The sequence below is a fragment of the Capricornis sumatraensis genome, chromosome 11, assembly GCF_032405125.1.
Source record: "Capricornis sumatraensis isolate serow.1 chromosome 11, serow.2, whole genome shotgun sequence".
NCBI lineage: Eukaryota > Metazoa > Chordata > Mammalia > Artiodactyla > Bovidae > Capricornis > Capricornis sumatraensis.
Genome location: NC_091079.1, coordinates 95,866,431 through 95,880,029, shown reverse-complemented (window position 1 = coordinate 95,880,029; position 13,599 = coordinate 95,866,431). Strand labels below are relative to the sequence as shown.

The window sequence follows — 13,599 nt, the reverse complement described above, 5'->3', positions numbered from 1 at the left end:
TCTTTTTTTTTTTGGTTTCTAATGCACTAGAAACACCACATGGCTATCAACTTGCAGAAGACTTATATTACCTAGCATCCTGCAAAATAAAATGCTAAATCAAGACTAAAAATAGGCTTAAATTTGATCACCTTAGAGCTCTCAAGTTTATAATTTTAGTATATCACCTAGTTGAAACTTCTGCATCCGGACACTCCCAACCCCCAGTGATTTTGCTGACCCAAATTAGTTCCTTGGTTACTCTCTCCCTGCCTCTTCTGTTCTCTGCATGAACACACTCATCTTACAGACTGCCCAGCACCCCAGCTTTTCAGTGCTAGCACTGGGAAGAATCCTGTGCTAATGCTCAGGGATAATTTGTGGCTCTTTTTCTGGCATTCTTTTCCCTTGGTGTAGAACCTAACAATCTTCTTTTTTAAAAGCCAGCTCCAGAAATCTCAGCGTCTTGGACACAATTTAGAATTTTCTCTTTGCTTTATGGATACAGAATTTTGAAATTTGTGGACAAATATGCCCGAGCAAATGAATCAAAATGCAGATGGTTAATTTGGGGCTTTTGAAAAACATATTATGGTCTAAAAACTGTCTTGAAATTCCAATTTTGCTTAACTCTCATAAGAAAGTGGAATGAAAAACCAGTCAACAGTTTTCAAGACCATAAACCCCAAACAATTAAATATTTCACTTTGCAAATTCTAACCAGTGTTGATGTGAAAATTTGTGCTACTGGGCAAGTGTTTGCTATTGATGTGCTGTGTACAGTCTTTTAAAATGTTTAATTAATAAAAACCCATTTAAATACTTTTTATGCAGAAATGGTAACAGTATGATGAATTCCAGTACCAACAAAGCAATACTGTTGGCCTTGCTTGATATAAGTTTATTGAAAACTTTGTTGAAAACTTTATCTGTATCATTGCTGTATCAAATGACTTGAAACTTGGTTACCAATCCTCTAACCATATATAGCAGAAAAAGAGGAATGGAAACAATTTAATGAATTGGAACAGGATCATAGTTTACTAATACAGATAATTATGCAGAATATAACCTCCATTAACTACAAACTACAGCAGCACACAACTAATCACATTAAAGCAGAAAACTGGCCCAGATATGCCAACTCAGTAGCCTTTCTAATCCAACACTGACATAATTGAGCTCAGAGGCTAAGAGCACTTGCATTGCTGTTTGCCTGGATTTTCCAAACCATGTCAGTTCTTGATTCAGCGCCGCTATTGTGTGGATCAAATAATCCCTGGGCACAAAAATACGCTGGGGGAGTGACTCCCCTGGCGTCCAGGTTATGAGTGTGGTCAGTCATTCCACATGCCTTAGGCGTGAGCTATCTTTACCATGATAAGATATTTCCTTTTCAAGTTTTGTAATCCCCAAACACAAAATCCTAACATCAATAAAAGTCAAAGAAATTTTAAAAGTGTTATGTTACAACCCTGTTCAAGACAGCACTGAAAATAGGTTTATATCTTCTTGCTGCCTTTTCTTTTTTAAATAAAATTAATACTGACCTGGAACCAAAACATTGTTCTTTTACAATATATTCTTAAAATTGTAAGTATCTACTACTCTGGTTCTTTGATGTGAACTACAACCAGATATTTACAAATACGTCTTTGACATGTGCACACTGCGTATACCAGTTCTATTCTCTTTTTGCATGGGTCACCAAGCTATAAAACAAGTTGGGAGGAGGAGAGAAAAAATACAAAGCAATTCTGGAAAATTTTCCCTCTCTTTTCTTCGAATCTTTCACTATGCCTTGGAAAATAAGGTAATACATTTTAAACAATGTCACTCCCTTTCTGTTCCTGACTCTCCAACACTCCAGAATGTTCTAGACTTCTCGTGAGCAGAGGTACAGCTCACCGAGTCGGTGGATCAGAACCAGGCTCCTGCTCCTCAGTAACCTGGGTCCAGTCCTCACCTAGATCCGCGAGAGCCAGCCCCCGGCGTCCTGCAGACCGAGGGGACCCGCGAGGTCAAGAAACGTCTGGTTCCAGGGACCTGGCACCATCTCTCTCTAAAGGATAACGGAGTTGAGAGAACCTGCCCTCCTGCCTGCTTTTTCCCATCCTTTGTGCCTAGGATTTTGCAAGTTGCCTGCGAAGGAGTCAAACATGGGTCAGGCAAACGTGTTCTTTCCAGCCACAGTAACCGGATCGCTGGAGTGAAATCAACCCGCAGAAGCATCCAGAGACCGCAGCCAGCCAGACAGGCAGCGCTGAAAGCAACTTCCAAGCAAGGCTGCAAGCGCCAGCCCTCGGGGCGCAGCTTTCAGTTTGGAGGCGAAGCGCAAAGGCCGCCCCCCCCACCCCACAAAAAAAGGTGGGGGGCCTTGGAGGAGGGGGGCCTAGAGCTCCGGCCTCTGCACTTCGGCTAGGTCAGGGGGGCCTGGCGCTTTGGGAGCCGCGAGGGAGCCCCCCTTGCAGGGCCAGGGGGCGGGGACCCGTCTCCCCCCATTCCGACAGCTGTCCAGCCCGTGGAATTCATTGGCTTCCCCCAGCCCGCCTCCCGAGCACCACACCGGTCTCTTTAGCCCCCCGCCCACCCTCGCTGACCTAATAAGGCCATGAGGGAGTGAGGGGGCCCGGCATAAAAGGGGCGCCGGCGGGCCGCGCACGGCGGGAGCGGAGGCAGCGCCCGGCACCGCCATGGCCAAGGAGTGGGGCTACGCCGAGCACAACGGTGAGTGTCCGGCGGCCCGCCGGGGCGCGGGGTCGGGGGCGCTCCCCCCGCGCCGGGCCCTTCCCTAGGACCCCGCACGGCCGGCCGGCTCACCTTGTCGCGTTCATCTGGAGCGGCTGGTATGCCCACTGCAGGAACCGGTAACGTGCCCAGATCTCAGTGCCTCTGACGGAGAAGCCCACCCACCCAGGGCCGCTTCTGGGGGTCCCCCTCTCTCGGAGACTGGCTGGGCAAGCTCTTCACCTCTCTGAGCCTGGTGTTGGTACGAGCTGCTCTGCCTGCAGTTTCTGCCTCCCCATGGGGAAAGGGATACGGAGATGCTCTGAAACCCACTTAGGGGCAGTGCTGTTTGATTCCAGCTCTATGATCGGAGAGGGCATTGGTGAAACATGCGATGAAGTTCACTTCGAAAATAAGTATTTTAGGCTGTATTTGAGCCAATACAGAAACGCTTTGGGAAAATACACAGAGTTAAACATAGCCTTACAGGTATGCTATTAACAAAACTATGAACAGGTCTTTGCCCCCAAGCCTTGTATTGCCCAATCTGATATCCAAGACCTTTTCATAATCACTGCCCAGCCTCCGTGTATTTTGCTGAATTAGTCACTTAGAGAGAGGACTTTGATTGCGCCACTAGATAAATGAATCCCCTCAATTTGATTTCCTAGGTCCTGACCATTGGCATGAACTTTACCCGATTGCCAAGGGAGAGAACCAGTCGCCCATTGAACTGAACACTAAAGAGATCAGCCACGACCCTTCCCTGAAGCCATGGACAGCATCCTATGACCCAGGCTCTGCCAAAACCATCCTGAATAATGGGAAGACCTGCAGAGTTGTGTTTGACGATACTTATGACAGGTCAAGTAAGTATGACACCTAGGTAGAGAGGACATTTTCAATGGCTGTATTGGCAAAATGTGATTTATGTCACAGCAACAGAATCAGTGGGACAAGGGGGCACTTCTTATCTGAAAATGGAGATGACACTTGACTTTGTGCTCGTCTGAAGGATTATATTTATTCAGTGAAGAAGAATGTCTCACTCTTTAACCCCGGTCACGCTGGCTGCTCCAAAATGGCCCAACGCCCAAGCTAAAAGTTGGCAGTGTACCCCTGAAATGAAGCTTAGTAGAGAGGTGATGGTAATGAGTCCAAAGCAGTGTTCTTTGGGCTCTGATGGTCTATACTTGAGGGGGGTTTTGCATCCTAACGAAGTCCTGGAGAGCAAGGCTCGCATTCTCAGATGTGGCATAGATTCCATCCTGCAGAGCAAGAAATGGCCAAGAACCAAGTAGGTATTCTCTTCTGCTGGTGTGGGGGTGGGGCCAGTCGGGGGGAGAGAGCAGACCCATGGCAGAAGCAAGAAGATGGGCCTTCAGTGGGGCTCACCTGATTAATCATTTTGGTATTTTGGTGAGGGGTTTTGAAGACTGACAGTTTCTCCTTGAGTTCTGATTTGTATTTGTCCACGGGGTCACAAAGAGTTGGATGCCACTGAGTGAACTGAACTGCACAGAACTGAACTGAAAATGGAAAGTCACATGCTAAAAAAAAAAGTCTATTTCATTTATAACCATTAAGCAAATCAGTGAAATAAAAGAAGGCTAATTAGAAATACTTTATTTTACTGTGAATGAGGTAAGAATCTACCTTTAGCATTTTGGTACTTGAAATACAATATATATTTTCCTATAACCACATTTGTAAAAAAGTTAAAATTATCCTTACTGATGTACATGAATGAATATTTTCAGTGATCCTGTAATTAAAGAGTAAAAGCTGTAATTTCTACCTATTAGCAGGTTCCAGGTAAGGAACATCATAGACATGTATATTCTTTAAATAATTATCTCATATATCTGTTATTTTTTTCTCCATTTAAATCAAGTTCCATTCTGAAGGATGAGTAATAAAATTAAACGGGATCTCTTAGGTTGAATCACATGAAGAAGCCGTTTTGTAAGCAAATATGATTGAATATTGACACTTTCATATGATTCATCCTAATAAATTGGACTCATATCACTGAATTATAACGGTTCTTAGTGGATGGTAAAAGTGCAAAGAGCAATTAATCAAACAGAAAAAATGGACAGAAAAAAACCGCAATTAAAACACTCATTTCTATGTGAACAAGCTCACCTAGTCTCGTTCTCTCAGTTTAGACCTATCTCATGACTTTCAGTCTGCCATTTCAGCACCAACAGTTGCTCTGTCTTCTTTAGAATGGCTATCGTCTGAATTCTATTTTGATCTAGCTTACATTGGTAAATTTTGACTTTAGGGCTTCTGTATAGTTTCCAATATCCTTTAGAAAATATTTGAACTTCTAAATCACTCTCCAGGCCAAATGAAGTGAAACCGAGTTAAGTGCCCAGTCGAGATATTTGGACAGCAAACTCATATTCATACTATGGAGAATCATCTCGTTTAAGGGTCAACATTGATTGATTCCCTGGGAAACCTCAGAATTTTCCATTCCATCTCATTTGAATAAACACAGTCTGAATTAGCTGTGGATGTGAGCTCTTGTCTGTAGTCTTGAAGAAAAGTGTAGTTGGAGGCAAGACACGGAGAAGGAATTCACATTTGCTCAGTGACGACTGTGCCAGGCACTGTGATGAGCAGTTTAAAGTCCTTAATCTCATTTAATCCTCACAGCAGCTCTGAAAGGTTAGTATTATTATCACCTTTGGCGAGATGCAGAAGCAGGTTCAGAGAAGTTTAGCAACTTGCCTGAGATCACACAACTCGCAAGGGATGGGGTTGGGATTGGACCCTGAGTCTGCCCAGCTCTTAACTGTCCTGTTCTCCCCAGTGCAGCCCACAACAGATTTTGATTTTGATTTTAGGGTTTAGTTGTTTTCATTGCTCATCTGCTGGCTTAATTTTATTTTCATGCATGTGAAATTGACATGTAAAAATCACAAAACAAACAAACACAATCAGAAAGAGAAAAGAAAGCGTTTATTTTGACCCACCCCAAGGCTTCACTTTGTGAGAAAGAGACCAGTGTACTTGGGAATGCCACCACCATCCCAGCCCATCAAGCTTTGGCTCTAAGGTAGCTGTTTAAAGCAGGGCTCTGTCCAAGAAGGGCGAGCTCACTGCTGACCTAGCTTCTCTGACTCGCAGTGCTGAGAGGTGGTCCCCTCGCTGCGCCCTACCGGCTCCGCCAGTTCCACCTCCACTGGGGCTCCTCGGACGATCACGGCTCGGAGCACAGCGTGGATGGAGTCAAGTACGCAGCAGAGGTAAGGGGACCTGACCGGACCCACTCCGCATCTCACCCAGCGAGAGCTGAGCTGAAAGGTCGCGACGGAAGAGCATCCACTGCTTGTCCTTCAAGCCTGTAGTTATGAAAAGAGCTGCAGGAGTTCTAGCATAAACCGAAGCTGCCAGACATTCTGGGTTAGACAGTTGAGAGAGTGGAGGTGAGTTAGTGTCATGCCTGAAGACGTGCAAGGTTATATTTAGAAACTGGATGGCTGCTTAATAATAATAATTTTATAAAACCAAGGCTCTGAATGGAACTGAAAAGAGAAGGGGAGCCAATGCTTATTCAGTGCCTGTGGGTATTAACCCATGCAATCCTCTCGGCATGCTACGGGTGGGCTACAGGTGAGGAAACTGAGGAGCCAGAAGGTCACGTAAAGAAGCCACGTAGCATCGGTGCTGGACTGGTGCTCTGCTTCGTGCTGACTGGCTTCATCATCCTGCCCAGCGCCCTAAGCCGCCTCTTTTATGAGAGTGTGGTGCTTTAAAAATAGCACTTAGCAATGCTGGCTGATGCCCAGGCTCTAGTCTCTTAAGGAAGGGGGTGCGTCAGTATAGGTATACGTGTGATTTTATATGTACACGTGGACTTCTGCACCCAGAGAGATAGCTAGCTATAGATACACACAATTTAAAATGAGCAGATATTATATACTCTGTTCCTGAGAACCCATTAAAGGGAGCGCATGATTGCAGCTCAGATCAAGGCATCATATTACAAGGAGATAAGCCAAGCCTCCTGCAGGCTCTCTGTATAAAGCCAAGCCTATAAGGGGCGACGTGCGCCCTGGAGGTGAGGATAATTCCATTTGCACTGCCAGCCTCTTCCAGAGGCGGGCTCTGGTCAACACAGGAGGCAGGGACCTTGAGCCATTTGTGGACACGCTCTTGGGCAGAATCATAAGGCAGCTTAACTCAACTTAACAAAACAGCTCAACTGAACTGTGAGAGACTCAGAGGACTTCCCCGTGACCATTCTGTTTCTCTGCAGGCCATCTAGACAGCCAGTGACAGGATAAATTAATTGAGAATGCCTTTCAGACGTCCTTCCCCACAAAAGGGGGAAAATTTAGTATATTCCTTCTCAATAGGGCCAAGCCTTGCAGTTTGGTCTTGACATGCGGGATTATCACACAGTTTTGTTCTTGACGACAGTACTTTTAAGCTGCCAGGAACTATGGTATTCTCTTGCTACTCTGTATAAGTCAATGTGGAAATTTTGACTGATTTAGCTAGTGCATATGTAAGCCTCTTAACCTTATTACGATAAGGTTACCAACTGGTTCTAGAGCGCTTGTTACTGAGAGAGGCATGAAAAACATCCAAGAATTTGTCCCCTTATTTTTCCTCTCCTACTTCCCAGTTAATTGTGACTTTAAAGTGTTAGCAGATTCCTGTTTATAGCTCTGTGTTTCATTGTTTGATTTGGTCAGAGAAAGGACTAATATTATACAAAGCTAACATAATATTATGAATTGATTTAGCGACAGTTTGGTTTTCACCAATTCTACCTGTCATAACTTTTTATTTGAGCCATCAAAAGTCTTGCCAAAATATCTCATGTTAACTTTTAGAATTCTGTCAACTTCTATGAGAGTGTTCAGCAATCTTAGACTGTAAAATCGTTGGGTTTATTGTGAATAATTTCACACTTATTTCCTTATTTTAGGCATATACCTCCTAACCTCTGTTCTGTGGTTTCAGCTTCATTTGGTTCACTGGAATTCAAAGTATAACAGTTATGCAACTGCTCTGAAGCATCCCGATGGTATAGCTGTAGTTGGTGTTTTTCTGAAGGTAAGGTAAAAATTGAATGCATATTTTTTTTCAAAGTTTAGTTCCTTATCAATCCTTAGGTTTCACATCATTTTATTTATAGGGGAGAGAGGAATGAAGTTCAAGATTCATTCAACTAATCAAGATATTTCCGATAAGATCAGCTCAAAAGGTTTTGTTCTCCCTTAAAAGAGTACCTTTAGCTATACTTCGGTCCCCCTAGCCCTTCTAAATTTTCTCAAGGTGCAGGGTGTGTGTGTGTGTGTGTGTGTGTGTGTGTGTGTGTGTGTATGTGTGTGTGTGTTGGGGCAGTGGGGATGGAGCCTTTGAAGGAGCTTATTTCAGCGGCAGTGAAGGCAAGGGCAGCCTTATTCATGATGCTTTCTGGCTCCTCCACGTCAGTTGCAGTGGAAACCAGAAAAGCCAGTGTTGGAAATCACGGTGATGCCAAGTCCCTGGCTGAACATCCTCTCAGCTTAGGGTGGCCACCACTCACATGATCCCAGGCTAAGATAGCACATGGAATGTGTGTGTTGTTGAGCCAGCCTTGGTTTAGAGAGGACTTAGTGTCATTAACACATGAATTTAGTGGTAACATGATCTAGGTTTTAAGTCAGAGGTGAAAATCTGGCTTCTTTCTTTTTGAATGACCTAGTTTGTTTTAAGTTCTGAATTCATTGGGTCCTTTTCAGCACTTGAGCATAACTCTACAGGAAGTGGAGTGGGTCTGAGCAGAAAGACAATAGGTTTAGTTTTGGGTACATTGAGTCCTCTTAGCTGCAATTATATTAAAAAGAAAAGCAGAATGATTTCACAGAGAAGGTCAAGGACTTAGATGTAAATCAACATGTAATTTTGTGGTTTTGTATTTCAGAGACCCAGAGTCCAAGTTTAGTTCAGAAAATACATACTCTAAAATTTCGGAGGAGGGATAAACTTATGTTTTTGCTTCATGCAATATATTCTGGCAGATTTATAAACACTGGTTGTAGAGGGATGGATTAAAATCAGCTTTTAAGACAATCTTAAATTATGGAGAAGAGAAAAATATAATCGTTAGTTTTCTTTCTCTCTCTCTCTTTTTCTTTTTACAGATAGGACGTGAGAAAGGCGAGTTCCAGCTGTTCCTTGATGCACTGGACAAAATTAAGACGAAGGTAAAAAATATCATTTTCCCTCTTAGAACAAAAAGTCAGGTTATACCAATTTTTTTCTCTTTACATTTTTCAAGTGTGCTTCTTTCACCTAAAATCCGTTCGTAAATTGTTCAATGAATATGCTAGGCATACATACAAAAGCAAATGCTGTTCAAGTTCAAGTTCAGTCGCTCAGTCGTGTCCGACTCTTTGTGACCCCATGAATCAAAGCACGCCAGGCCTCCCTGTCCATCACCATCTCCCGGAGTTCACTCAGACTCACGTCCATCGAGTCCGTGATGCCATCCAGCCATCTCATCCTCTGTCGTCCCCTTCTCCTCCTGCCCCCAATCCCTCCCAGCATCAGAGTCTTTTCCAATGAGTCAGCTCTTCGCATGAGGTGGCCACAGTACTGGAACTTCAGCTTTAGCATCAGTCCTTCCAAAGAAATCCCAGGGCTGATCTCCTTGAGAATGGGCTGGTTGGATCTCCTTGCAGTCCAAGGGACTCTCAAGAGTCTTCTCCAACACCACAGTTCAAAAGCATCAATTCTTCGGTGCTCAGCCTTCTTCACAGTCCAACTCTCACATCCATACATGACCACAGGAAAAACCATAGCCTTTACTAGACAGACCTTAGTTGGCAAAGTAATGTCTCTGCTTTTGAATATGCTATCTAGGTTGGTCATAACTTTTCTTCCAAGGACTAAGCGTCTTTTAATTTCATGGCTGCAGTCACCATATGCAGTGACTTTGGAGACCAAAAAATAAAGTCTGACACTGTGTTCTACTGTTTCCCCATCTATTTCCCCATGAAGTGATGGGACCAGATGCTATGATCTTCGTTTTCTGAATGTTCAGCTTTAAGCCAACTTTTTCACTCTCCTCTTTCACTTTCATCAAGAGGCTTTTTAGCTCCTCTTCACTTTCTGCCATAAGGGTGGTGTCATCTGCATATCTGAGGTTATTGATATTTCTCCAGGCAATCTTGATTCCAGCTTGTGTTTCTTCCAGTCCAGCGTTTCTCATGATGTACTCTGCATAGAAGTTAAATAAGCAGGGTGACTCCTTTTCCTATTTGGAACCAGTCTGTTGTTCCATGTCCAGTTCTAACTGTTGCTTCCTGACCTGCATACAGATTTCTCAAGAGGCAGGTTAGGTGGTCTGGTATTCCCATCTCTTTCAGAATTTTCCACAGCTTATTGTGATCCACACAGTCAAAGGCTTTGGCATAGTCAATAAAGCAGAAATATAAATGCTGTTACGTTTGTATATTTTTGTGGTTTGCTGGTTTTAGAGCAGTTTCACACACATAAGCTTATTTAATCCTCATAGTCAACCTGTCAGATAATTATATTTTTAATGAAATGTTTGAGAGAGAAGTTGAGTGGTGTTTCCCTGCCCAACACACACACACACACACACACACACACACACACTCTTACACACTTGCAGAGGTACTAAATGTTTGGGTCCTAGTGTTTCCCTTTCTCTCCTGGATTGCACCTGTATATTTTCAATCTTAACAGTAAATTCTTCTACTTAACAGACTCTCTTTAATTCTTTGAGACTGTTCTAGTCATCACTTTCAGTTTTGCCACTAGGTAAAGTATTCTGAGGATGACATTTGATAAAAATGCAAGCCTGTTTTGTATCATCAGGAACCACAGCATTAGTTTATATGAAATATTTCTGTTAGTTTAGAATGAGTTTGTCTTTTTTTCTTGAGAAATGGTAGATTTATAGTTCTACAGACAGCGAATAAGGGATAAAATATTACAATGATTGTGCCAAAGTCGTGTCATGCAAACCTGCCCAGCTCCTCCTCCACCCCCCCCAACTCTTTTTATTTCTAAAAGACGTGGATTTGACCCCAAGCTTGTTTTCTCCATTGCCTTTGAAATCCACCCGCCTCAAGCTGAGATGTGGGGCGCCATGAGCGCCTGCTCACCCCCGCTCTCTTGCAGGGCAAAGAGGCGCCCTTCAACAACTTCAACCCGTCCTGCCTGTTCCCCGCCTGCCGGGACTACTGGACCTACCACGGGTCCTTCACCACGCCGCCCTGCGAGGAGTGCATCGTGTGGCTGTTGCTGAAGGAGCCCATCACGGTCAGCTCCGACCAGGTGAGCGCCCGCCTTGGGGCGCGGGGCTCCGGGTCTGCAGGGCCCCGCGGGGTGCCGGCGCCAACCGGAAAGCGTGTGTGTGTGTGTGTGTGTGTGTGTGTGTGAAAGGCACGCAGTCCTGTCTGGCTCTTGGCGACCCCATAGACTGTAACCTGCCAGGCTCCTCTGACCATGGGATTCTCCAGGCCAGAATCCTGGAGTGGGTAGCCTTTCCCTTCTCCAGGGGATCTTCCCAACCCAGGGATCAAACCCAGGTCTCCCCCAATGCAGGCGGCTTCTTTACCAGCTGAGCCACCAGGGAATCCCTAAGAGTAGACAGAGTGTGTGTGGACGTCTCTGAAAATATAAAGCTGCTAAATAGGTGCTTACCCAATCTCTACCGCTGGCTCTTTCATAGTTTGGCCTGGTTAATTACGATCAGCCTGTTTAACTTTCTAAAACTCAGCTTCCAGAGGGTACCAGGCTAAGTGCACAACATTTATAAATGATGGTGGGTGGTGCTGTTGAGTCAGTCCATCAGTCGTGTCCAACTCTCTGTGACCCCATGGACTGCAGCACGCCAGGCCTCCCTGTCCATCACCAACTCAAAGCTTGCTCGAACTCATATCCATTGAGCTGGTGATGCCATCCAACCATCTCTTTGTCCTTGCTAGTTTGGAGAACCCCAAATACTGAGGACTGCTTAGCAGATGGGATGGTAAATACAGCCTTGGGGAAAGGATGGGAAGAGATTGAACATCCTTGTGAGATGTCAGCTTCCCTGGTGGCTCAGAATGTGAAGAATTTGCCTGCAATGCAGGAGACCTGAGTTCAATCCCTGGCTCAGGAGAATCCCTAGAAAAGGGAATGGCAACCCACTCCAGTATTCTTGCCTGGAAAACCCCATGGACAGAGGCACCTGGTGGGCTACAGTCCATGGATTGTAAGAGTCAGACACAACTAGTTCCTCAGTTTTACAGCTAAGGAGGCCGATGCCCAGAAAGGTTAAGTAACTTGCTTATGACCACACAGCCAAGGGTAGCATCTGAGATTCCACCTCCCCTCTGTCTGCTTTCAAATGCCTTTGGTCTTCTGCTTAGGCTTCCCTTCCTGTAAATTACAGTCATGTAAATTGACTCCATTAACTTATGCAGGGAAGGCCAGTTGAGCCTATTACTTGCCCTAACACTGTCTTCCACTCATATATAATTCATCAGATTAAGGTAATTGTTTCAGAATTCCAGATGAAAAGGTTTTAATTACAGGGCATAGTGATCCTCTACAAAAGGAAGAAAAATGTTGTTTTTTTGTTTGTTTGTTTTTTACCAAAAAGAGGTTGTTCTTACTCGGGAACTGGCAACCAGTGACTCTAGACTGAACACTGGATATGGGTTTTGTGGTTGGCTCGTTCAGAAAGCCAGCGATCTCTGTCCCACGCTTAGCGTCCGCTGGGGCTGGACGTGGCGTGACATTTCCCCTTCCCGCCTGCAGATAGCCAAGCTGCGCACCCTGTACTCCAGCGCGGAGAACGAGCCCCCGGTGCCCCTGGTGAGGAACTGGCGCCCCCCGCAGCCCATCAAGGGCAGGATCGTGAAGGCCTCCTTCAAGTGAGGCTGCTGGAGCTCGCCCTCTTCAGGAAAGGAAGCCGGCCCTGCAGAGCTTGGTCCCTCGCCTCCTCTTGGTGCTTCTGACTCCGGTATACTCCAGGTCCATCCCCGTGTTTCCACGCAGAGCAGAGCAGATGAGAGACGCCATCACCAGGAAATCAGAGCTACTGTTCCCAGGATCTGATGTGAGAGCGCTTGGCCTCTGTGATAATCACCTTGCCTATAAAAGTAGCATTTCTAGTAAGGTTTCAAAGAAGAAGAAGAAGCAGGGTGAGGAGAGTAAAGACAGGGAAAAAGTGGCTCCTGGGCACCGTTTCTGTGTCATCTTAAATTTCACAGAACTTCCGTCTACCCTTTTCCTATGTACGATGCGTTATCCATCTTAAAGAAATAGTACTTCTATATGTGGGCGTAGAGGGGTCTGCAGATCCTTTAGCAGAAATTAAAGTGACTGTGAACATCAAGAATGGAGATGATTATGTGTTTTAACCCTTAAATAAACCAATAAGAAGTGCCTCATTTATTAACATTTAAAACCGCTGTAGAGATTGCCTGGTTTTGATTATCAATGAAAGTAAAACACACTGACCGGGAATTCTCTTTAAAATTTGACCCATTACTTGAAGGATTTCTTCATGAAGATAGTTGACTTTCTCCTGATATTTTTCTTTACCTGAAGGAGGGCCATTTATTTCTCATTTTACTTCTTTTATCTTTGCATGCTTCTTGAGGTAAAAAATGTCTCTGATGTGTTTCCAACGTGAGGGTGGGATTAACAAGCCCTAGAGCTCGCAGGAGTGAATGACTGCCCTTGAAGTAAAAGCAGTTGTGCTGATCATCAAGACTAATAAAGACGCGGATGCAGACACTTGAGAGTCGTGTTTTTTGTGGAGGGGGAACGTTGTGAGTTTGTTTTCATAACTGAAGGGACTCCTTCTGAGTTTGACTGGAAGTTGCATTCCTTGAGGAGTGGCTGAAGCACTTCCTGGGG

The 13,599-nt window shown here is 44.7% G+C and overlaps 1 protein-coding gene across 1 annotated transcript; it reads left to right on the top strand.

Annotated features, from left to right (window-relative positions):
• The first annotated feature begins 2,672 nt into the window (after positions 1-2,672).
• On the top strand, positions 2,673-12,612 carry CA3 (carbonic anhydrase 3). The gene is made up of 7 exons (XM_068983871.1): positions 2,673-2,706; positions 3,378-3,575; positions 5,848-5,966; positions 7,693-7,785; positions 8,859-8,921; positions 10,867-11,022; positions 12,493-12,612. Exons 1-7 carry the CDS (start codon positions 2,673-2,675, stop codon positions 12,610-12,612), a joined length of 783 nt encoding a protein of 260 aa, XP_068839972.1.
• Positions 12,613-13,599: the final 987 nt, after the last annotated feature.